The sequence below is a fragment of the Scheffersomyces stipitis genome, chromosome 7 (assembly GCF_000209165.1).
Source record: "Scheffersomyces stipitis CBS 6054 chromosome 7, complete sequence".
Classification (NCBI taxonomy): domain Eukaryota; kingdom Fungi; phylum Ascomycota; class Pichiomycetes; order Serinales; family Debaryomycetaceae; genus Scheffersomyces; species Scheffersomyces stipitis.
In genome coordinates this window covers 678,237-703,047 of record NC_009047.1, presented here as the reverse complement: position 1 = coordinate 703,047, position 24,811 = coordinate 678,237, and the positions used below count along the sequence as shown (strand labels likewise).

The 24,811-nt window shown below is 40.2% G+C and overlaps 10 protein-coding genes across 10 annotated transcripts; 7 read left to right on the top strand and 3 right to left on the bottom strand. All coding sequences in view use genetic code 12, as the record gives it.

Annotated features, from left to right (window-relative positions):
• Positions 1 to 74: 74 nt before the first annotated feature.
• On the top strand, positions 75 to 755 carry MATa2 (mating locus regulatory protein; the record flags this gene model as incomplete). Its single annotated transcript, XM_001386292.1, has 2 exons — positions 75 to 368; positions 420 to 755. The coding sequence occupies 2 exons, from the start codon at positions 75 to 77 to the stop codon at positions 753 to 755; spliced, it is 630 nt and encodes a 209-aa protein (XP_001386329.2).
• Positions 756 to 1,053: 298 nt separating this feature from the next.
• YOX2 (Homeodomain protein) lies at positions 1,054 to 1,579 on the top strand (the record flags this gene model as incomplete). The annotated part of the gene is made up of 3 exons (XM_001386291.1): positions 1,054 to 1,079; positions 1,141 to 1,486; positions 1,541 to 1,579. 3 exons carry the CDS (start codon positions 1,054 to 1,056, stop codon positions 1,577 to 1,579), a joined length of 411 nt encoding a protein of 136 aa, XP_001386328.2.
• Positions 1,580 to 1,607: 28 nt separating this feature from the next.
• PICST_33460 (predicted protein) lies at positions 1,608 to 4,061 on the bottom strand (the record flags this gene model as incomplete). Its single annotated transcript, XM_001386110.1, has 1 exon — positions 1,608 to 4,061. The coding sequence occupies one exon, from the start codon at positions 4,059 to 4,061 to the stop codon at positions 1,608 to 1,610; it is 2,454 nt and encodes an 817-aa protein (XP_001386147.2).
• An 831-nt stretch (positions 4,062 to 4,892) lies between these two features.
• On the top strand, positions 4,893 to 7,283 carry RCY1 (F-box protein: endocytic membrane traffic, recycling ReCYcling 1; the record flags this gene model as incomplete). The annotated part of the gene is made up of 1 exon (XM_001386290.1): positions 4,893 to 7,283. One exon carries the CDS (start codon positions 4,893 to 4,895, stop codon positions 7,281 to 7,283), a length of 2,391 nt encoding a protein of 796 aa, XP_001386327.2.
• Positions 7,284 to 7,682: 399 nt separating this feature from the next.
• PICST_33458 (predicted protein) lies at positions 7,683 to 9,542 on the top strand (the record flags this gene model as incomplete). The annotated part of the gene is made up of 1 exon (XM_001386289.1): positions 7,683 to 9,542. The coding sequence occupies one exon, from the start codon at positions 7,683 to 7,685 to the stop codon at positions 9,540 to 9,542; it is 1,860 nt and encodes a 619-aa protein (XP_001386326.2).
• Positions 9,543 to 9,754: 212 nt separating this feature from the next.
• PICST_63415 (mitochondrial 54S ribosomal protein YmL36) lies at positions 9,755 to 10,243 on the bottom strand (the record flags this gene model as incomplete). The annotated part of the gene is made up of 1 exon (XM_001386109.1): positions 9,755 to 10,243. The coding sequence occupies one exon, from the start codon at positions 10,241 to 10,243 to the stop codon at positions 9,755 to 9,757; it is 489 nt and encodes a 162-aa protein (XP_001386146.1).
• Positions 10,244 to 10,506: 263 nt separating this feature from the next.
• Positions 10,507 to 12,245, top strand: PICST_85255 (predicted protein). The gene has a single exon (XM_001386288.1). It carries the CDS (start codon positions 10,569 to 10,571, stop codon positions 12,195 to 12,197), a length of 1,629 nt encoding a protein of 542 aa, XP_001386325.1. The 5' UTR covers positions 10,507 to 10,568; the 3' UTR covers positions 12,198 to 12,245.
• Positions 12,246 to 14,636: 2,391 nt separating this feature from the next.
• Positions 14,637 to 16,337, top strand: PICST_37002 (predicted protein; the record flags this gene model as incomplete). Its single annotated transcript, XM_001386287.1, has 4 exons — positions 14,637 to 15,452; positions 15,624 to 16,020; positions 16,051 to 16,153; positions 16,250 to 16,337. The coding sequence occupies 4 exons, from the start codon at positions 14,637 to 14,639 to the stop codon at positions 16,335 to 16,337; spliced, it is 1,404 nt and encodes a 467-aa protein (XP_001386324.2).
• Positions 16,338 to 17,304: 967 nt separating this feature from the next.
• On the top strand, positions 17,305 to 23,152 carry MYO1 (Myosin-1 (Type II myosin)). The gene is made up of 2 exons (XM_001386286.1): positions 17,305 to 19,965; positions 20,032 to 23,152. Exons 1-2 carry the CDS (start codon positions 17,380 to 17,382, stop codon positions 23,068 to 23,070), a joined length of 5,625 nt encoding a protein of 1,874 aa, XP_001386323.2. The 5' UTR covers positions 17,305 to 17,379; the 3' UTR covers positions 23,071 to 23,152.
• Positions 23,153 to 23,161: 9 nt separating this feature from the next.
• Positions 23,162 to 24,652, bottom strand: MAS2 (Mitochondrial processing peptidase alpha subunit, mitochondrial precursor (Alpha-MPP); the record flags this gene model as incomplete). The annotated part of the gene is made up of 1 exon (XM_001386108.1): positions 23,162 to 24,652. One exon carries the CDS (start codon positions 24,650 to 24,652, stop codon positions 23,162 to 23,164), a length of 1,491 nt encoding a protein of 496 aa, XP_001386145.1.
• Between the last annotated feature and the right edge of the window lie 159 nt (positions 24,653 to 24,811).

Below are 24,811 nucleotides of genomic sequence, written 5' to 3'. Positions count from 1 at the left end.
ATGCACTACAGGTGAAAAGTTGCAAATTCACACCCAGTTATCTACTCCTTGACCCCTGCGGAGTTGATAAGGCAATGAGTTCCAGCTTTTCATTTTCGTTCCCAAAGGTCAATCGCGGTACTTCGACTGGCTCCTCTGTCAAGCAATTGGCTTGTGCTAGCAGTTTTCCGTTGGTTTCCACCAATTCTAGCAAAAGAGACTCAGATTTCTTAACTCACGAGAATCCCAGCTCTTTGCTTAAGAAGAGTCGTTCCAGAAATGACACCTTCAGAAGTAGGAACAGCTTCATAGTTGCCAGAAATATCATCACGAACTTGATGCCATCCGATCTCAAGACCTTCCGGGACCTTGCAAAAACGGTTTCCCTGGTAAGTTACATTTTATACACATTTTTGAAATATATTCGCTAACATGTATAGATTTGGAAGAAGAGCCCCAGACAATTCCAGGAGTACTTCCAGTATCTTTCCTTGGTAGAGGCCTCTTGGTACGAGAAATCTACTGGAACAATCAGAAGTGCCCCACCAGCTTTTAAGCATTCAGAGTATCGTCAGTTGTGTCGCAGTAGCTATTATACTAAATCTAAAAGGGATAGTGCACCAAAACAGCTGGCTGATTCATTTAAAGACAAATTTCGGGTTACTAAGGTCAAAAGAGAAAGAAACAAAGGTAGAAGTCAAACAGGTGCCTTTAAGATCAAGACTAGTTCAGTTAACTGCAGTTTAGGAATTTTCACTGAGGACATGTACAAGTGATTGATCTGAAACACATGTTGAAACACGAGTTGAAACACATATTGAAACATATTTTGTGCGCATTTTTGTAGAGTTACTTGTTTCTTTACCCTACAAGATTTAATTTAATAAACTTATACTCCATTCAGATATCTATGTAGTGACTTCATTCTTTAGCAACCGAGAATGAGTTCCCATCGTGACAATCTCGATTGCCTCGTAGAAAAAGCGTCAGAACTTGAAGAACTAACTGGCAGTTGTTGGTCGTGGAATAATGAGGCTCGTGAAGTTATCAGTGCGAACAAGCAGATGAACCTAGATGCTTCGAGATGGAGAATGCTTCAGGTATGTAATTAGAATGCAATTACTAGACTATTACTAACCTTCTGTTTTATTAGCTTTGCAGATACTTGGACCTGCTGGCGGTCTTGAAGTATAGTATTCAAAACTTGTTCGACAATGCCGTTGAAAAGGCGTCTGAGAAGAAGAGGACGTTTCTAGACCATGATGCGCAGCCTCAAGAGTTTCATCTCAGGTCCGTCATGATCTCAATTACTTGTTCTACAAACTTATCATCAAAAGTAGCATTAGGCGACAAAGCCTTGGTCCGAAAGAGAAGACGCAAGATACACAGTCCAGAGATACGAGCTATTCTCGAAAAAGAATTTTCCCTCGATCCTTCACCAAGCCGAGCTCATAGAAAATCCATTGCAGTCAGATGTAATATGTCTACATCAGAAGTTCGTATATGGGTATGTTTCATTTTTGTACCACCTGACTTGTCAGAATTACTTACCAATTTTAAGTTTGCAAACCGCAGAAATAGATTCAAGAGATACCAATAATCTTTGGATTATATATCTATTGTAATAATTACAACGTGTTCTTTTTGTCTCTGCGGAAATGTACTTGTAGCACTCTGTTAAGAGCCTTATTGTTACGTGAAAACTCAAGAATCCAGCTCACCAGCTGCGGCGTAAGCGCTTTGCCTGAAACACTATCCTGTTTCAAGAGTCTCACCAACTCGTGGCCCGTCTTCTGCGTAATTCTATGCCTGTATCCCAAAACCACAAGCTCAGAAAGGAATCGATCTAGAACCTGAAGTTTGCGATTCTTCTCCAACTTCTCTGTAGAAAGAATTCCCGAAATCATATACGGTATGATCCCAGCCAAGCTGGACTTGTTGTCACTGTAGAACTGAAGCAACTGTATCGCCTTTGAAGGATCCTCTCTTACCATCATTCTGAACAAATGGCACCGGATCACCTTGGAGTCGCTCTTCAACTCTGTTAACAAGTCTCTGACTTTGAAAATCGTTTCTTTCGGCTTTGTACGTGATTCTCGTTCTACAAATCGCATCATCTCAGATACGACATTATTAATCAAGTAATCACGCCCAAACTTGTCTCTACAAAACGTGAAGTGGCGCGAGAAGATATAGTTGCTGGTGATGTCCACAACTCGTGCCATGTCTTTAGCACCTAAGAGAGAATAGGTCTGGCCCAAGGCTCTGAGTGAGTTGTGGAAATTGGCTCGCTCACTCACATTGGCTAACATGTGAATACGTTGGAAACCCTGGGGAAGTTTTCTTTTCAGATCGCGAGCTCTTGCCAAGATGAAATCTTTTCGTAGGGTGCTATTGAGTACTCGTTCAAGAATGCCACTTATCAACGTCTCCTCAATCAAACCACGGCGAAGTATACAACGGTTCAATTCAAGTAGCGTCTTGGTCGAGCTAATCTCTGGTGCCATGATTAATTTGGAGTATAGTTCTATATGTTGTTGTTCAGAATATGACAGGAGTGTCTCAGACTTGAGTAAGTTTCCTAACAACTTGCCAGACTTGTCGAACCCGTGGAAAATGAGCAACATTCGCTCAATCTGTGACACCGAGTAGCCAGAGTTAACAGCTAAGTCGACAATAGTAGTAGAAATTGTTAGTGATTGTGAAAAAGTAGAGTTCTTGAAGAGTTTACCTATAATCTCTTCAAAGTCTTTAGTAGACTCTCCCAATACTCTTACCAATGCCTCAACCAAGACATCGTCGTCTAGGACTTGGTAGTGACGAAAGAGTATCGACCGAATCTGAACGTAATGTAGTTGTAAAATAACTTGTGCCATGAGAAGGTTGACAATCCGCTTGTTGGGCAACAGGGGATTGGATGCAATATATAACAGGTAGATGTTGTAGGCCTTAATATTGGCCTGTGAATTAAGTATGTACACGACATCAGCTTCGTTGAGTCCAATATGTTTGTTTGTCCTCAATATGTGATTGATGCTTTCTACGATTTTCGTAGATATGGATGGGGTTGAGACTAAAGATCCTACAGCATTATTCAATGTCGTGGATCCCAAGAATGATGGTGAAATGAAACTGAGCCAACCTGGCATTCTAACCAAGTTTTCTCTTTCGTGAAGCAAACCGTAGCAGTCGCTCACTTTTATGCTTGTATCGCTCCGGATGAGCAGAATGTGTTTTCGTAAATACATGACTTCGTAGTCGACATCATTTGACATATACAGCCCATTATTCTCCCTAAATAACGCCAAATCTTCTAGGGTCTGCATCGTCTGGAGCTCGTCATAGAAACTCAATTTATGTTCAAGATCTGGACGAGGAATCTTGAACTTGAAACTTAGGGTGTCAAGTATATGGTTATGAAGTCTCTGGTTGAACACCTGAGAATGGGAAGCAACAAGAAGCAGATTTAGCCCAAAGGTGGAATTGTTGTTCTCCCTTAAACTTACAGCTGCCAAGTCTATGAAATCTTCAATATCAGTCAAAGAAGTATATGTGTCTATGCAAATCCGCCAGCACGTTTCATACTGCTGGTGGTATAGAAGTCTCTTCAACAAAAGAGACCTAAGTTTCAGATCTAGGGGAGTGTCAATTTTCTCCAAAAAATGCAAATATGCCTGAGCAGGAATGGATATCGGGTTATGTGACAATAGTATAAAGAGCTTGTTGTAGTTATCCAAGGCATTGTCTATTTCGCTCTGAAGTTGTGGCTCGAGAATGATACTGTAGTCTGTATTGACATCTATGGCATTTCCATAGAGAAGATCGTTGTCAAATGAAGATGCCAATGCCTGCGACTCTTGCTTAATGAAGTTAACTATAAAGCTTGACAACTTGTCTTTGAATGGAATACTATTCTTGTTATTTTCGGAGTTTTCTTCAAAGAAAGTAGGTTCTTCTTCCTTAGAAGTAGTTGGATGCGGTTTGGTTTTGGAAGAATATGCTATTCGCAAATTTAGTCGAACCGGTCGCCCTAAACGTCGCACGGGACTTCGAGCCAAAGTCCTAGCTATGCAAATGAACATGTAAATAACTTATCAGAGGAGTTTTGCAGAAAAAATGAGGTAGTACACTTAATGATTAAATGTAGAAGTATAGAGTCTATACTAGATTTAATTTTTCAGTATATTAGATCCTTCGTATGCAGGCCAACAAAAATTTCCGGACCATAGAGACTGTAGAATCTGGAGAAAGTAGACTGTCAGTTTCATGTTTATTTTACATAAATCCTCTTTTATAATGGAAGTAAGATAAGATTCAAATGGAAAAATGCTGGATAGTATTAAACTGAATTCTTTCTTTCCCAGCAAAAAGAATGAATCATCCTCTCTACCTTGTAAAAGTGTCTTCTGTTATCTTCAACCACCGAAAGGATTTCTCCTCGATTTCTGGCATGTGATATGTCAAGTTTATCTATACCATGTCAATACCATGTCAGTACCTTAAATCAACCTATGGGTTAACTGTTATCAATAAGTCATATTGCCTTCATTGCTATATATAAATGTCAAGAATCTGTCTCTTCTGCTAATTCGCAGCCAGTACGACTATATACAGGTCATTTATCTCGGAAGATTAGACATAGGCAAATTATCAAGGTCTTTTTGGTAGGTATTGATCTTTTGAAAGTTCGAAATTGTATAATATTCAAAAGTAATGGTGGTATATAGTTTGTTTTACTATCTTCTTATTAGAAGAGTAGGTGTTTCTGTTCATAGACAAGTGTAGAAATTCACGTGACATTAGATGCAGTACTTTTCAGCATACGCAACACTAACTAGATTTCGATACTACATGGTTTATGGAGTCTTCATTTACTCTTTCTTAGAAAGTTGGATACGTAGCAGTCATTAGTAATGGCTCAGGTTATATGGAATGCGGATATCGATGTATACAATCCGCAGGTAATTCCGAGTCCAATTGCCCGGAACGTCGCGAAGTACCTTTCAATTCCGGATTTGCTACTGTTTTCCAAGGTTTCCCGAAATGCTTACAAGGCAGCCAATGATCCGCTCACATGGATCGCCCGATTGAAGGCAATGGAATTATGGGATTCTGCCGAGATACCACCGAAAGACAGACCTCTTAAGTCGTCAGATTTTCACAATTTGGACAATCCACTATTATGCTTGGATAAGATATATAGAACAAGCAAAGGAGCCAAGATACAAGTGCTAAAGATCCACAAATCACTTAGTCCGTACTATAACGATATACAATTGAACAAGCCTTATGATCGACTTCGAATTTTCAAGGATTTCCAGAGCCCCGAGGACCAGGCTAAGATTCTTAGTAACTTGCTAGTATATAGCAATATTGATTTCAATGACGATTCTCGAACTTTAGTTCAAGAAAAGATCACAGCACTATTTGAAATCTTTGAAAATGCGCTATTGCGTGAATTGGAGATCCACTTTGATCTTCAGGACTACGAAAAGACTAGACGGTTCATGAATATCTTGATAGACTTAAAGAACCAGCAGACATTGATAGACTTTTTCTTACAGAAGAGTATTTTTGACAACGAAGAAAGTGAGATTTTTAATTTGGAGTCGTTTGATACGACCAAGTATTTCATTTTGGATCCCGAAGATTTCCACCAAACGAGACATATTATCAACGAGGAAGCATTTACAGGACTAACACAAGAACTAGCCCATGTATTCAACGAGCAATCGCATATTATCGATCTTATATTTCCCCAGACGGTTCCTATGATGTATAAGGTCAGTGAAGAATTAGTATCTAACCAATTGGCAGAATTACTTTTGATCTTGATAGAGGGATCCAAGAAGCCAGGACTCTATTTGACTTTAGTTCCATATTTGTATGAGAAAATCACTATTGATTTCCTTAAGTTGCTCAACCCGAGCGAAAATATCGGTCCCAACTACAATCACCTTCTCAAGGAGTTGATAGATATGCTGTTTGAGTCTTTTGTAGTAGACTACACAAGAGAAGAGATCCAATACTTCAAAAATACGACGAACGATAAGCTTCTTGACTGGAAGAGAGAGATAACCAAGAGAGAAGCAGAAACAACGATGAATATCTTGAAACATGTGAAAGCAGAAACGAAAAGCGATTTCTTAACCAGTTTCAAGAAAGTGTTCACTATCAGCAACTCCTCTGGAAGTAAAGAGGCTGAAAGTGAACAACAGAACTATTCTGAAATCCAGGCTAAAGCGAAGATCTTATCGGAGAACATAAAGTCTCTTACGAAAATTTTCAGTCCTGAGTTGATTCTTGAGACATTGAATGACGCCAAGACGTCTCTACACAAGTTGCTCAAGTTCCGAGACTTTTCTATTGCTTCGTTGAAGAATGACATTTTTGCGTCAATGCAAGACATTTTCATCAATGTTATGGACACCATTGGCAATGAGCATTTGAAACCAGGTTTCAATAAAGGGTTGGAATACTTACAAACATACAATCCCAGCTCAAAAACATATTCTGAATCGCACAACGAATCGTTTGTAGAGCCATTGGTGTTGTTCTTTGAGTTGATCAATATGGCTGATCTCATCATCCAGATGGTGGATATCTTTTACAAGGAAGAGATGATCAAGAAGAACATTGTCAAACGAGAAAACTCCATTCTCAATCCCTCGTTGCAGAACAAAAAGAAACTTGAAGGATTAGTGGATAAGTACGTGGCTGATGGACTAAATGTAGGAGTAGAAGTCTTGGTAAACGAGATAGACAATGTGTTCAAGAACAACCATACCAACGACTACAATCCTTCTGCCGATACTCCACCCAATTTTGGCCCCACAGAAACAGCACACAAGGCAGTACAAATTCTAGAAGAGAATATCGACTTGTTGGTAGATAGCGCAGATTCTTCGATTGTTGAAGTTTTCCAGCAAGAAATCGCAGAGAGATTCTTTCAAGTAATCGTGAAGAATTTGAAGAAGAGTACCATCTCCGTAGCCGGAGCTACCAACTTGATATCCGACATCAATTTGTACTATGACTTCATTATAGCACATATCCGATCCAACAAACGACTCATTGTGCCATTATACCAGGCGTTGAAGAAGGTGGGCAACATCTACTTGATTGGCGGTGACGATGCTAAAGCCATAGGAAAGTTGGTCAGTGACTTGTCTAAGTTCAACGGTATATTCGGTCAGGAAGAGATCTACGAGTTTGTACAGAGACGTCAAGACTGGCCCATAATCAAGAGACATGTGGAGAAGGTAATGTATGGCTTTGGTCTTGGAGACTGTAGCATTGTATAGAAATACAAATTTAAATTCCTGTATTACAATATTAATTATTTCTAGAGTATTCAGTACTGGAATGTAGAGTTACCAGAGTTGGTAAATTAGTGGATAAAATCTAAGAAGAGATGCTAAATCAGATTAGGGAGAAAAACCAACCAATAGACAAGAGTACTAAATCATTTTGAGAAACAAGTTCTTGCTGGTGCTCTTTTTCAGCCAATTTGAAGTCATTTTGCCAGTGTAATTTTATTAGACACTAAAAGACAGTTCTATAGTGACTATCGTGCGAGATCTACAAGAACCGACCACGCACGTGACTTACTGAAACCGGTCTATAAAGAATTTTAGACATCTTCTACGGTTCCATCTCCACATCCACCACACCGAGACCATACCAACCAAAGGACAAATGCGATGCTACGACGCACGGCTCCTCTATTTTCACGACTGGGAGTATATGTGCGACGTTTTGTGTATTCGTCTCCTCAAATAACGAAAACTGTAGGTCCAATATTGGAGCCTCTTCCAGTAAGTGAGAAGAAGTATGAGGCCAAGTATGAACGATTGCAAACTGTATTTACTTTGCTTAAAAGTAAAAAGACTCTTTCACTGAGTGTGGCACGTATAAATCAAATCTACTTGAAGTCTGGTCGGACCTTCGTGGAAGATTTGTTGGAGATCCCAGGAACAAACATCTATCCATTCTTGTTTCATTACTATAAGCATTCGTCATCCATACGGACTTTATTGCTTGATGGACTTGTCAAGTTGATAATAGAGGGTAAAATTGATTCTGCAGTAGAACTTATCGACCACATGAGAGTAGGTAAAATCATCCCAGTCCAAGCCAGTGTGATTTTGTTCAATATCCATCTTAACAAGAGCTCTCAAGATACCAGTAAGAGAAGACAAGAATTAGGCAAACTTTTGATATGGCAGACGGTTCTGACTGGAGATGTTCTTGCAGCAGCGTCGTATTTAATTCAGTTTGCCGAAGCCGAAATAAGTGTAGATCCAGAAGTTGTGAAGATAGTTTTGAGATCTATAGCCGTGCATCATGATTCAAACTATTTGTATTGTTGTCATGCTATCCACAGATTACTTGATGTTTATGGGGCAACCGTATTATCCTCTGCAGATTCATTACTGGCACTAGAGATGCTTCAGCAAAAGCCACAGGCTCTTTTCTATGCAAATTGGTTTTTCCAGAGAATACCGAAGCTAGAAGAACTCTTTCAGTCCAACCCTCACAAGTTTCTCAAATTATTAAACGGTTTGATTCAATTCAATATTGAAAATGGTCTTTACGAAGTGGCATTGAACATGTGGATTTCTACCAAAAGATTCCAGAGCAAGTACTTGGTTCCAGACCAAATCGAATCATTAGCCAAGCTCTTGAAAGATCTGCCAAATTTGAAGTCTTTAGACAGCTTAGTAGAACAGATTCCCAAATATGCCACTGAAAGTCAAGTCATCGTCGATGTCTTATTGGAAAAGTATGGAACTTCTAAAGAATCGATTTCCAAATTTGAAACTCTTCTCAAAACAGTCAGAGCTCCATTAAGGAGACTGACCTTAACAGCATTGTTCAAAGCATATGTTTTCCAAGAAAATGAGCCAGTTGCAGAAAAAATTCTTCTGAATCTTCTCAAGTCGAAAGATGGGGCTACGGCTACCGAAATAAATGCTGTCTTTGCAAAGTTATTGAGACAAGGCAAATTACAGGAAAGTATCGATATGATCTTATCCACAGATATCCACATAGCCAAGATTGCCTACGTGACTATATTTAAAGAAGTGGTCAAGAAAAGGTCTAAAACGGAACAAGAAGAGAATTTTTTGAAGACAATGTGCAAGAGACTCATGTTAGTTCCCAGAGATGATGAGGTATTTGAGTTGCTCACTGTGGAGATTGTACGATACTATTCAACTCATATCAGCAACCGGGCAGCGAAAAAGATATTCATAAACATCGACAAGTTCACAGCAAAGTCACTGATTGCCGTAGACAAACAGAACATCAAGTTTAATTTCGTAAAAGTAGGAATACCGAACAGGTTCAGAGAGTTGTTGGTTCTTTTACCTCTGAGCAAACTTCAGTGTCTTGATGTGATTACGAAAAGAGCACTTCAGGAAGAAGATGCAAGCACCATAGTTTGGGCTGTAGATGAGTACCGCTACCAGAACCTAGAGATCAAAGATGTCCTTCAACATATACAGAAGATGGACGAGAACAAGTTTCTCAACAGCATAATACGAGACGATATCATGTAATTAGTATACTTTTAATATGTATAGTAGAATTAATAGACAAGCATTTAAGATAATATGTACAAGAGAAGAAACCTGACGAGTCGTCGATGCCGATGGAATAGTATATATGTTGACAACATACTATCAAGTTGAAAGCTGAAGGTCGAATGTTATATCATTTAATGAAATTCGTTAATTTTCCATTACAATCATTTCAGCTAGAGTCATTTAGATTACACCTTTCTGTTTCTGCTTTCCTTTTTGTTGAACAACTTACCACCCTTATTGACTTCCTGGACATTGTGGCCCATCAACTCGAGCAAGTCATCCTGTTTGTCCTTAGGAGCCTCTTCTTCATTCGCCACAACTGGCTCTTCTTCACCGCTGAAGGATGCGAATCTCTGTTTGAACTTATTGATCTTGCCGGTAGCATTAGGATCGGAAGTAGAAAGGTCAGATCTGTTAGGATTCCATAAGGCACTGTTTCTCTGGTCGGTGATCATTCTGATTTCATCTTTTGGAGCTTGGGATCTTCTCTTAATGACAGATCCATCACTCAACTCGACAAGGGTGTCAAACTGGTAGAAAATAGCTGGTCTAGCCTTTCCCAACCTAATTTTTCTCATCACTCTTCTGGAGGAAAGATTGACATCTCCCTTCATGGCCACATTCCTGGTGAAGGTGAGATTTTGAGTGGTGGCAATTACTTTTGTGCGGAACATTAGACTAATATCAAACCCACTGAACAACAGGCAGAATATGTATAGAAATAGATATGGAATGGCTACGAAATGTAATTTGAATTAACAAGAACTAACTCTATTGTCTCCATATAAAGTGAAAAATTCTGTGTCGTGTGCCAACCGTCGAACTGCGAGATTCTCGTTGAAAAATTCAAAAAGTTCTTACTAACAAATTCAGACAAAAGTTCTTGATTCAAATCTACAATTCATAGGAAGTTCATTTCTTTTCTCTTCTACCGTCTATTTTTGTTTGACTAGTGCAGTTTACGACTACGTAATAGTATATATACTCACATAAGCATAAATGTCGTTCACAAGTCAAACTCCCACAATTGTCGTCCTTAAAGAAGGAACCGATACTTCTCAGGGTAAAGGTGCCATCATTTCCAACATCAATGCCTGCCTTGCTATCCAAGACACCTTGAGACCAACGTTAGGTCCATTCGGCTCCGACATCCTCATTGTATCTTCCAACGGTAAAACTACCATCTCGAATGATGGTGCCACCATTTTGAAACTTTTGGATATCGTCCATCCAGCAGCTAAGATGCTAGTTGATATATCACGTGCCCAAGACGCTGAAGTAGGTGATGGAACAACATCTGTAACAATCTTGGCTGGAGAGTTGCTCAAAGAAGCCAAATCATTCATAGAAGATGGTGTGTCCTCGCATTTGATCACCAAAGGTTTGAGAAAAGCCTGTGAGTTGGCCGTAGAAAAAATCAACGAGCTTGCTGTGGATGTAAAGAGAGAAAATGATGAGCAGTTCCGTCAGTTGTTGGAAAAGTGTGCCACAACTGCCATGTCTTCCAAGTTGATTAGTAATAATTCGACTTTCTTCACCAAGATGGTCGTGGATGCTGTTTTGAGTTTAGATCAAGAAGACTTGGATGAGAAGTTGATTGGAATTAAGAAGGTTCCAGGTGGAAGCATGGAGGACTCTCTTTTTGTAGACGGTGTAGCCTTCAAAAAGACCTTCTCGTATGCTGGCTTTGAACAACAACCTAAAAAGTTCAGCAACCCCAAGATTGTCAACTTGAACGTAGAGTTGGAGTTGAAGGCCGAGAAAGACAATGCTGAAGTACGTGTCCAAGAAGTCAAGGATTACCAAGCTATTGTAGATGCCGAATGGCAGATCATATTCAACAAGTTGGAAGCCATAGCTGCCACTGGTGCCAACATAGTTTTGTCCAAGTTGCCTATTGGTGATTTGGCTACCCAATTCTTTGCTGACAGAAACATATTCTGTGCTGGAAGAGTTTCTAGTGAAGACATGGGCAGAGTGATCAAGGCGGTAGGAGGTAACATCCAGTCGACCTGTTCCAACATTTTGCCAGAAGACTTGGGTACCTGTGAAAGATTTGAAGAAGTTCAGATCGGTTCCGAGAGATTCAATATTTTCCAGGGTTGTCCTCAAACCAAGACATGTACATTAGTATTAAGAGGAGGAGCCGAGCAGGTCATTGCTGAGGTGGAGAGATCCTTACACGATGCCATTATGATTGTCAAGAGAGCCGTCAGCCACAGCAGTGTCGTTGCTGGAGGTGGTGCCATCGAGATGGAGTTGTCTAAATACTTAAGGGACTACGCCAAAACCGTTCCAGGAAAACAACAGTTGATTATCGCCGCTTTTGCCAAAGCTTTGGAAATCATTCCTAGACAGTTGTGTGAAAATGCAGGGTTAGATGGCATTGAGCTCTTGAACAAGCTCAGAAGTGCCCACGCTAAGGGCGAAATCTGGTACGGAATAGATTTCCAGAAGGAGTCTGTAGGGAACAACATGAAGAGTTTCATATGGGAGCCAGCATTGGTCAAATTGAATGCGATTCAATCTGCTACTGAGGCCGCCACGTTGTTGTTGTCTGTAGACGAGACCATCTCCAATAACTCCGACGAAGGAGCTGCTGGTGGCAGAGGTAGAGGTGCTTACTGAGGGAATACTAGGTAGACTTGTATAGACAAAGAAAATACCCGATGTAGGATATAATACGAAGAGTAATAACTTGAATTTAAGGAGGCTCGAGCTGCCAGAGGACTACCCTGGAAGAGACGATTCCCAGGCTGTAACCATTGTAGAATTGAAATAATAATGTGTCAAAATGGAAATCGAGAGGCCTGTACGGACACTTGGACATAGTTAAGGATTACCCCGATAGCTAGGTAGTGTGACACTAGAACAATGTAGAACAATGTACTTAAGCGAGTTATTTCAGGTCGCGGAGCCAAAAGACACAAGCGACAAGCGAAGGGATGGAATTGGGGGTGAATTGGCTGCGCAGATCTGAACACTTGAAAGAAGCCGTAGTATTGACAAAGTGATCGGCGTCTTGGCTGTTGCGAACGATTCACATGAAGATACGACAATGGCTCTGTCTAAGTTACATGAAAGCAAAAATGGTTCTGGCACATTATGGCAATCAGCTGTTCCAGTAAGACTAGAATAGCATGCCAAAATGGTAACTAAACTATTACACAATGACACTCAGCATACTTTACGATACATACACCGTGACACTAAACGACCTTGCCAGTTGGGGCACTAAGCTAGCCGGACGCGGCTTCCTAATGAATTATTCCGGTTTGGGCACAGTTGGTGATGAAAGCGGCTGCGAAAATCTAACACAATCGGCTGCACAGCTGGAAAAGGAGCGCAGGTAGAGATCGCGAAACAAACGAGCCCAGTAGGGCGAGCACCTGCTTCCAGGTGTATTTGTTTGTTGACGATATTGTTCTCGACGGACAATAGTAACAATTGGACGGAATAGGACAGAAACGTAGAGAATACAGAAATAAAGTAGAAAAGCCAACCTCAGAGAGCAAGCAGACCAGGTGTAGCTTGAGTATTTAGATCTATTATGTACGGCAATGTGCCCAGCCTCTGTCACATTATGAAAGCACTAAAAATGCTACCGTAACAGGTTGAAGACCTGGTTCCAAGATCGAAGCCAAACGGGCGATACTACCTGGAACAGAACGCTAGCGAAGTGGACTTTTGCAATTCTCCACCACGCTTTGTGTGCTCTCTCTGGCTTTCGCTAGGACTACTTTAGTTAGGGCTATAATTTGGCGTTTGTGGTGTCAAAAGTTCTTCGCTATATCTACGCGTAGCAGCAGCGACTCCTACAAAATATCTCCGAGGTCATGGAATCTCTGCCTTAAGAATGTCGACTCACACATCAAACCTACTCCCACTTCAGCTCACGGCCACACACGACCCTCTGGTATTCTTCAATTGTCGTGTAAGATTGTCGTGTAATACCTCCTGGTGATATATCCCTGGCACCGGCTCGTACGCGTACCGCGCCCTGCAGGCATTCTCCATGATCTAGGCACTTCCGAGGGTAAGATTGTCTCTCTGGCTGGAATGGCCTGGGGTGGTACTTTCTTGAGCTAGCAGTCTAGACTGAATTCCCAGAGATTAACATTTTCACACTACCTCTTGACGGTTTCATAATCGTATATTCTATTACCACTTTGTATACTGTAAAACACTGAATTATGCCATACATTTCCGCTCCAACGTACTATATTCTAATTCTGCTAATTATGCTACAATTAACGCTCTACAATTGCAACGTCTCTGCATTCTATCTCGCAGACTCGTACTCCTCCCATAGTAACCTCCTTCTGTAACCACGGCCATTTCCGTTCTGAGGCTAATAGCTTGCCCGGCCGCACATCGCTCTACAGCAACCTACAGAACAATCGGTTGTACCAGCCAATTCGCGGTGACAGCCCGAACCCCAGCACCCCCGGAATTACTTCCGACTAAGACGCGTACAATCTGAGCTCCTCCTCCTTCTCCTTGCAAAAAAATTTACACTAACTACTGTGAACAACCTATTCTGTGACATTTGGGATATATTCCGGAACCAAGGTTTCGGCAGGTTTATAAAAAACCAATTCGGCTGTCTGCTCAGTGTTTGGTGGTTTTTTGACCTCAGGCTTGTTTCTTCCAGGTAGTTGGGTTTTCGTTTTTCGGGGTCTTGTCTGGTGCTGTACTGCTTAGATAGAGCTGCTTTACGAACACTCTACGATAACTATACTCCGTTCATTTCTGGTCTCCTCCTTTCTGGCAATATTGGTAATTTGCTTAGAAGTCTATCGCTCATTTCATCTACATCACCTCTTCTCTCACTGCTCTTAGAGTATACTAGCATACTCAATAACTCATAGTATTCCTAAACAGTATACTCATCGTTTTTCCATACGACCACATACATTTTCACCATTGGATTCAACCATACAAAATTGAACCATATAAATTCAACCATAACAATATTGACATATAAACATATCGATATATCCGAATTGACCGCATTCACCAAGTTAAACATATTCATAATTGTCATATAACTTCATTCTCCATACAATGCTGAACCACAAGTCCAAGAACTACGGGCCCCCTTCCTATGTCAAACCAAAGCCCTACTCCATCATGCTTGAGCTCTTGGAGTCGCAGGCTAACAAAAAGTTGACTCTGGAATACACCCAGGACATAGTCAAGACATTGTCCCACTTGGAGGCCCTCTCGTCTGTGAATCCGTCCATGATCGATCTCCAGCCTGAAATCCAGTGGTTCATGAGACCCTTTCTCTTGGATTTCCTCATTGAGTTGCACTCGTCATTCAAGCTCCAGCCACAGACGTTGTTTCTCTGTCTTAACATCATCGACAGGTACTGTGCCAAACGTATCGTGTTCAAACGTCATTACCAGTTGGTAGGCTGTACTGCTCTTTGGATTGCTGGCAAATATGAAGACAAGAAACTGCGGGTGCCCACTTTGAAGGAACTCACCATCATGTGTAGAAACGCATACGACGAAGAGATGTTTATCCAAATGGAAATGCACATTCTCTCCACATTAGAATGGTCATTCTCTCATCCCACATTGGAAGACTGCTTGCAATTAGCTATCACGCACAGCAAGATCTCAACCCATGCCACGCCATGTAAATACAATAAGTTGCAATCTTCGTCTTCTTCCAACTCTGCTAACACAACTACCTCGGCCGTAACTGCTGTGGCTAGATTCTTCTGTGAGTTGTCTCTCTACGATAAGTACTTCTTGTCTGTGCCCACGTCCTTGGTGTCAATCACAGCCAACTTGTTGGCCTGCTCGATGCTTCAGATACCCAATGCATCCGACTCCTTGAAGGAGTTAATGAGAAAGGTGTTGGCCAAGAGAGTAAGGCAGTCCCGCTCTCGTAAAAATCAGTCTATGTATTCTAACAATAACGAAAGCTATTATAGCCACATCGTCAATGCCGCTAACATGAGACACACCAGTCTTGAAGACATCGATCCAGATTACATTCACTGTGACGACGAATCGGACTATGACGACTCTACTACTGAGGACGAGTTTGACGAAGAATCCAATCAACATGAGATTGAGAACAGACAGCCAGAAGTACATGGTGCTTTCTTGAGTGGATTGGACGATAATGCCATCGCTGTCATCAAACGCACAGCTCTCATGTTCATTATTCAGTTAAGCAAAGTCACAGAAGTGTTGTCGAAAAAATATGAGAATCTCGGTGTCATACAAGTTATCAACAACTTCCACTCGAGATTCACCTTCATCATTCAGAGCATCTACGAGAACCAGGAAACCATCATCAGCCAGGAGCCCATTGATGCTAAGTTGGAACTGTTGGCCGAGGTTTTGTTGCAGTTTCCCAAAATGGAAGACGATCTTGAAGATCTCAAGCCTCCTCAATCGCCTCATATCTTCAACAATCCTGTGGCTCTTAGTCTCAACTATAACGACTCTCACACTCAAGCTCCTGTGACTCCACCTTCTGCAAGCTCTCAGTACTCTGTTTTCTCCAACAGGAGACATAACAGCAGCTCCACCTGTGTAACACCTATCCATGCTAGCATTTCGTCGCAATCCACATACAACTCTGGATCGTCGAGTATTCTCAGAAATAGCAAATCGAGAATTAGTAAGAATAAGTCTGCTATCGGTTCTGTTCCCAGCGCCAATAATAGCAAAACCGAGTTTTCTCCCTTGACAGCCACAGCGTCGAGAGAAAACAACTGGTCGTCGCCTATCATGCACGTCTAATAGTCATTTCCTAACTTAACTTCATAGTCGCTTACCGTAGTTTGCTTATGAGTAACACTTTATTTGCATAATTTTTTTCCTATTGTTTTACTGCTAATCGTATCTGTATTTCTCCTTCAATTCTTACTCTCTTAGAGCATTTAGTTATTCAATACAATATGATCGTCTTCAATTTTTGTATGTCTCTGGGTTTGTGATTTAGCTGCAAAATTTACATATGCAGGTTTATATGCATAGCTTTATTTACAAAATATTGAGGAAAGCAATACACAAAAGAGAATAGTTACAATATTCTCTTTCTAACTGAACAAATCAGTGATTGTGGGTGTGTAATGCCGTTATTAATGACTAGCTTATTCTAATGGATTTATTTTCATGTATTTACCATAAGTATTGAACATATTACTGCATTTATTGAAAGTTGTACCGATATTCATAAAATGTATGGACAAACCTCTGTATTTCATATTGAATTTGAAAATTGCAAAGTCAACCTATCATAATTATGGAAAATACCCATTGAGTTAGCTAGAACAATTCTAAACCAAAGATCAATCTGAACCAGTTATTCCTATTCGCTATACCCATTTCTTCCCGCTCCATAGTTAAGAAAATTGCAACATTTTACCCGATTGGGACATAACACAAACACAAAACGGAATAGACGTGGAACCCGACGAATACCAAATCACACGGCAGGAATAGATCTAAAATTTCCAGATGAACAGGTTGTACAACCTCTCAAACAATCAGTATCTTTCAAATCTAACTATGTGATGATTTCAACCTTTTTTTCTGCTGAATCACGAACAATTCTGAATTCTAATCCTTGAAGGCTATTCACCATTGTTTGACTGGGGAAAACTAACACGTCCTGCAGATAATCTCTATTTTTGTTTTGGACAGAAATTTTGTTTACTACATGAAAACTTAAACGAGCTACTTCAAGAGGTCAACATTAGCAGAACGGACTTATCAATTTGCCCAGTTATCTTCTGAGAAGGCATACACAGATCGTGCACAATACCGTCCGCTTAGTACCATGTCTTCCGACGATAACGGGTTTGACCTGAAGAACTGGGTGTGGATCCCAGACACAGACGATCTTTTCACCAAGGGCTACATCACAGATTACAACAAGGACGGCACCTGTCAAGTCACAGTAGTCGGTGGAAACGGCAATGGAACACAACGAGTAGTACCGCAAGACCAGCTTGAGAATTGTAACCCTGCCAAATTCAATAAGTGCAATGATATGGCTGAGTTGACACACTTGAACGAACCCTCTGTGGTGTACAACTTGTATTTGAGATACAATGACGATTTGATCTACACATATTCTGGACTTTTTTTGGTCGCTATCAATCCCTATAAGTCACTTCCAATATATGATACTCGAACGCTTGAACGCTACCATTCTCACGTTTTCGAAAGGCCTCCTCCTCACATCTTTGCTACAGCTGAGGGTACTTACAGAAATCTTTTGTCCAACAAAAAGAACCAATCCATTCTCGTGACTGGTGAATCTGGTGCTGGGAAGACGGAAAATACGAAGAAGATCATCCAGTACTTGTCATCGATAACTCATCCTGTAGGCGGCTCTACGCCGTCTTCACCAGAGAAAATCAGAGATATTTCCACCCATTCTCGTACCATTGATACCAGGATTCTTCAAGCAAATCCGATTCTTGAAAGCTTTGGAAATGCCAAAACCATCAAGAATAACAACTCATCGAGATTTGGTAAGTTTATCCAGATATACTTCTCTTCACGAGGAGAAATCAGTAGAGCCAACATAGACTACTATCTCTTGGAGAAGTCCAGAGTAGTATATCAGGCGTCTCAGGAACGTAACTATCATGTATTTTACCAATTCTTGAAAGGGTACGACCAGTTGTCCAACTTTGGCTTGAACAAAGACATCACCACGTATAAATACTTGAACAACCCCAAGATCACCATTCCCAATGTAGACGACTTCAAGGAGTTCAATATCTTACTGGAAGCATTCAAGATCATGGGTTTTGAAGTCTCCGAAATAAATCACATTTTCCAGATCTTAGCCGTAGTATTGCATCTAGGAAACTTGGAGTTCACCTCTTGGAAGTCCGAACAAGCAAGCTTCACACAGGAGTCACCAGTGCAAATTATAACGGAACTCTTGGGAATAGACCAAAGCGACTTCACCAATAATATCTTGAGGCCTAAAGTCAAGGCTGGCAGAGAATTTGTTCAGAAGTCCAAGAAGGCATCAGAGGCTAAGTACGCCATAGACGCATTTGCCAAACATCTCTATGAGAAGCTTTTCCAGCTCATAATAGCCAGAATCAATGTCAATTTGGAAAACGATTCTGACCAAGCAAATGAAGACCTCAATTTTATCGGAGTCTTGGATATTGCAGGGTTTGAAATTTTTGAAATGAACTCCTTCGAGCAGCTTTGTATCAACTATACAAACGAGAAGTTGCAACAGTTTTTCAACCACCACTCCTTTATTCTTGAACAAAGCGAGTACTTGAAGGAAGCCATCCAATGGGAGTTTATTGATTTCGGTCTCGATTTACAACCCACCATTGATTTGATAGAAACAAAGAATCCTATGGGTGTTTTCAAGCTTTTAGATGAAGAATGTGTTATTCCAAATTCTTCTGATAAGTCATTCATGGAAAAGTTGGCAGATCATTGGGCTAGCGGCCAAAGCAAGAAGTTTCAGCAAAACAAGTTCAAGAGTGGATTTATCATTCATCATTATGCTGGATTGGTCGAATATAATGTAGATGGCTGGTTACAAAAGAATACCGATCCTGTTAGCGAAAATTTATTGAGCTTGCTTCCATACTCTTCGAACAATTTTATTAGGGATATGTTTGAGAACGACGAACATCTTGTGGTGGATCCCAAGAGAGGTGCCAAGTTGCAGACTGCTTCTCTGAAACACAAAGATCAATTAAAAGATTTGATGGACCAATTAGAATGCACTGAACCACATTTCGTAAGATGCATTTTGCCTAACCTCAACAAGAAAGCTAACAAGTTTGACAAAAATCTCGTTTTGAGCCAATTGAGGTGTAACGGAGTTTTGGAAGGTATCAGAATTACAAGAGCTGGCTATCCAAATAGAATGACGTTTGACGAATTCTACCAAAGATATGCAATAATTAACGTAAAGGAGATATATACCAAAGACCTCAAGACCAACAGTGAACGGATCTTGAGATTTGCCGAATTGGATCCGGATACGTTCAAAGTCGGTGTGACAAAAATTTTCTTTAAGAATGGTATTCTTGGAAAATTGGAAGAAATGAGAGATGTTAGTTTGAAAAGATTATTCACTGATGTACAAAGTGTAATTAGGGGAACTTCTATAAGATCAAACTTGCAAAAGAAGATCAGAGAAGTTCAATCAGCCCAAATCATTGCAAGAACTATGAAACAGTTGGACGAATCTAGAAGTTCAAGTCTTTGGATGGATTTATTTATTAATATCAAACCGCTTTTGGAAGAATCAGTCAAAGTGCTTGAAGATGCTGAAATGAGTGAAAAAGTCAAAGATATAAGTCTGAAATTAGAAGAAGCAGAAAAGTCAAAGAGCAACCTTGAGGATGAAAATTCCAAATTGAAAGAGCAAGTCAACAAGTTGGAAGAAGTAGAAACATCGAAGAACAATTTGGAGAACGACAATACCAAGTTGAAGGAACAAATCAACAAATTAGAAGACGAAATCATAACTACTACCAATTTGGTTAAAGACAAAGATCTTAAATTAGAGAAGGCAAAAAGTGAAGAAGCTAAGATTTCGTCAAGGATTCGTGAATTCGAACTGAAAATTAATCAAATGAAACAAGAAAACAATAAGTTGTCAGAAGAGAAGAAACTACTAGATTCCAAGCTTAAAGAGTCTTCAGAAAATTCGAATAGGAATATTGCTGATTTGTCATCCTTGACTAAAGAACGTGATGATTTCAAGTCCAAATTGGCCGACTTGGAATTGGTTGTGAAGAAACACAAGCTCGAGAAGGTAGAGAGAGAAAAGCATATTGAAGATTTAAAAAAGGAACATGCTTCTTTGAAGTCAAGTAGTGAATCTAAAGTGGAGGACATGAAACAGCTCAGCAGAAAGTTAGAGGAGGAGATATCGAAGAACAGTTTGATATTGCCAAAGCATGAATCTTTACTCGATGAAGTTAAGAAATTGAAAGATCTTCTTTCGAAACTGGAGTCTGATTTAGAACTGAAGGATAGAGAAATTCAAGAGACAATGTCAAAGCAAAAACTTTTCGAAGAAGAAAACATTAAGGTTCTCGAAGGAACGAATAAAGCTTTGAAGAAGGAAGTCGAGAGCCACAAGGATGAAATTGCTCAGAAAAATGCACAGGTGGAAAAGCTCCAAATTCAGGTTGCAAAATTAAGCTCCTTGGAAAAAGAGACTGAACAACTCAATACATTGGTAACTAATCAATCTTTGGAAATTCAAAATTTGCAAGAACAATTGTCTGATTCAGTAAGAGAAAATAAATCACTTTCAGTCGTTGTTGAAAAGCTCAAAGTTGATTATGATGCAGCAAGAATAGCCAAAGAAGAGTACTCAGACAAAATTTTTATTTTATCGAAGAAGTTATCTGAATTAGAAGAGGAAGCTAGAGAGAAAGAGATCGAGAAAGAAAATCAGCCACCCGATCCAGCATTTGTCGAAGAATTTGCTCATATCAAGTTGAAATTGAATGAAAACACTGCTGCATTGCGCAAAGAAAAGTTTGAGAATAAGAAGTTGGTTGAAGAACTTTCCATGCTCAGGGATAGATTTCACAACGAATCTCAACAGGATAGACTGCCAATCAAGCAAAATGAACTTCGTAGTCGTACAGAAACTTTAGATCTGTTGCACGAAGAGATAAATTCATTGAAACTCCAACTTCAACAAGAAATGTCCAATTCTCAAAGAGCAGAAAATTATGCAATTGATATTCAAAAGAAATTGAATCGTTTACTGGCGACAAGAGGAATTAATAGCTGGACTGATTACGAGAAGAAATTCAGAGAATCGCAAAGAAGAGTTCTGGAACTTGAAGGCAAATTTGAGGAATTCATATCAGCGGACGAGAGTTTCTCTGAAGCAAGCAGATCAATCTCAAAAAGTGATAGTTTTGGCCGTATCAGCTTCAGTATGACATCAAATCTGGACTTTGCTCAAATTTATCAGGACATTACCAAGACGCTTAGGACGACTCGTGAAGAACTTACAACTTCGAAGAGCGAAATTCTTCGATTGAAATCGCTACTCAGAGAGTCAGAAGATGAATTATATTCGGCTAAAACGGCCAATTTCAAGACATCAATTTCTGACTATGAAGACAAGTTGGCACAGCTTACAGTTAGACACGATACCCTTCGCACTAAGAATTCTGACCTTGCTCTGAATCTAGAGCTATACAAGAGGAGATCAGAAGAGTATTATGACAAGCTTGAACTTGCTGAAGCTGCTGTTCAAATCAGCAAACGTCACGAAGAATCTGCTCTCAATGATTTGAACGAGACAAAGAACCAGTTAAAGCTTGCTAAGGAAGAGGCTAGAACTTCTCAGATCATGATCAAAGAGATTAGAACAAATAACTCCAAGCTTGAAGAAACAATTCAAGACAAGAACTTTGCCATGAAACAACAAGAAGCTAAGATCAAGGAGTTGAAAGAAAAGATATACTACCACAAGAAGAACTACGAGAATAAAGAAAAGACTGATAAGTACAGAGAAGAAATCATAACCTTGAACAAGGAGTTAGCATTCAAGACAGATACCGAGAACAGTTTAATTAAGGACAGCAAGAAGCTTCAGCTTGACCTTGAAGATTTAACTAAAGAAAAGAAAACATTGGAAGAAGATTATGCATTGAAGATTGAACACGTAAATGTCTTGGAGACGAGAGTAGATTTACTTTCGAATAAATCCAGACAGTTGGAGAATGCTCAGGAAATCAACGATAGAAAGATAGGGAATTTGAACAAACAAGTTCTGTCGTTGAGAGAGTTGGTTGAATCTGTTACGAATCAGAGAGACGAATTACTTGAGACCAAGGCCAAACTTGAGGATCAGCTTCTGGAACTTACACACAAACTTGATTTGTCGGAAGCTGAATTGGCTCAGACCAATAAGGATATGAACATTTTGAGAACACACCTTGAGAACCAAAGACAAGAATCCAGTGAAATCAAATCGGAGTTATCTCAATCTAGATCGTCGATTAGTAGTGAGATGCAAGACTACCAGAAATTAAGAAAAGAACATTTGGTGTCATCTGAAGAAAACATTACGTTGAAGAAAATTAACAAAGAATTGAGTTCGAAGGTTCATGAGTTGGAAGAAAAACTTTATGGCAATGAACAGCTTAGATTCTGGGAAGACAAGGTCAGAGACCTCATGAAGGAGTTGGACAATTCTCAGAGCGAAAACCATGAAGCATCAAGGACTATTAAGAATTTGGAAAAGGACGTCAAGCAATTGGAAATTAAGATTGCAAATGAAGCTCAACTAAGAAAGAAATACAACGACGAAAACTTCGATTATCAGAATAAAGTTAGCCACTACAAGTCTTCGCTCGATATTCTCCAGAACGAGCAACTGGAGAAAGACTTGCAAATAAGAACAGCAGAACGAGAGAATATTAATCTCAAGGAGAGCAAGTTGCTGTTGGAAAAAGAGGTATTAGAATTGAGACAAAGACTAGGGATCAATGCTTAAAATCTACTTTCATGTTATATATATGTACATTATTTACAAATCTTCTATCAATAACGCTAAAACGAATACTTTTAGATCTTGACATTTCAACCTAGAACCATTTACCAAATCTATGAGGCTTTTCTATCTTGGAGAAATCTCTAGGTTCTTCCAATGGAGGACCTTGAAACTTCCCCAAACCGTAGTGACGAAGAATGAACTCAACGTCACCAAATGAAGCTCTGTCTCCTTGCATTACTACAGTAGGTTGTCCGCTACTTATGCCTTTAGTTATTACACTGCCAGTAAGTACCTTTTCAGCTACTACTCTCAAGTCTTCTAGAGACAAGCTTTCGATCTTCTGGATCATCTCGTCGATGGTGGTGATCTTGTTCTGGCATTGGATCTGTCTGCCCAAGTCTTCCAATCTGGCGAGCTTACTCTCTATATTCATCAACAAGGAGCTGATAAGCTGGTTCTTGGCTCTCTTGACTTCTTTCTCTGTGAGTCCGCCCTTGGCAGGATCTTTTTCAAGCAATTTTGACAACTCAAAACTGATGATCTGCGACATCACATGGCCAGCATTTGGAGAACACGATATCGTTATACCAAAGAGACCAGAATCAATGTACGAATGGTTGAAACTCATGCAGTTCTCTACATATGCGTACTGGTTCAATACTCTGGTGTACAATCTGGAAAACATACCCTTACCTGGACCACCAGCAGAAAATGAGGAACCACCTCCAAGTAGCTTCTGTAAAGTTGCCAACGCATACAAGTCGTCACTGAGTAAACCGGTAGTCTCGAACGCAATTTGCATATGGTATAGTTCAGGCATATTACTGTAGATGGGAGGCTGGAAAGGCAAGGATATTTCACCACCAGTGTACTTGACGGTTCCGAAGTCGGGCCTATAACTCTTTGCCGGCTTCCAATCCCCAAATTGTTTTTCAGCTAACTTGACAGCATGTTCATGAGGCACACCTACCATTGCCACTACGATGTTCTGTGGCTGGAAGAACTGGTTGTGGTAGTTGATGATGTCAGATTTGCCGATTTCTGGGATCCGTTCTGGGGGACAGAACAAGGGCAATCCCAAGGTATTGTTTTGGTATGCAGCCGAATGTAAAACTTCCGGAAGAAACATATCGTGTTTTAGCGAAACTTCGTTGACTTCGTACTCTGCAGTTTGAAGAGTCTCAAAGAGTTCCTGGTCAGTGAAACGAGGAGCTCTCACAGTTTGGGCAATACAATCAAACATCTTTTCTACATCTTTGTTGAAAACAGAAGCCTGGTAGATGACAGATTCTCTTTGTGCGGAACACATGTAGTTTCCACCCAACTTGGCAAGGTTCTCTATGAGCTCCATGCCTGAGTACTTTTCAGTAGACTTCCATGCCAAACGGTCACATATATGAGACAAGCCGGGCTTATTAGGGTTTTCAAATCTCGATCCAGCATCTACATAGGCCCCAAGAGCGCTGAAATGGCCCGGTGTGGAGTCTGTAACTAATCGAAGCCCATTCGAAAGAGTGGAAGTTTCGATGTTGGGTTTGGTGGCAGCAGTAAATGCTCTTCTTGCAAGGCTAGAACGCTGCATAGCCCGCAATGAAGACAGCACGCTTCCTCTTAACATTGTGCCGGCTTTTAGGGAGAAAATGGATAATTCGTGATTTTATGAGACTTGCTAGCTGATATAGAGAAACTTCAATAGAACTTCCTCACTGAAAAATGTATACATCACGTGAGCTAAATGAAA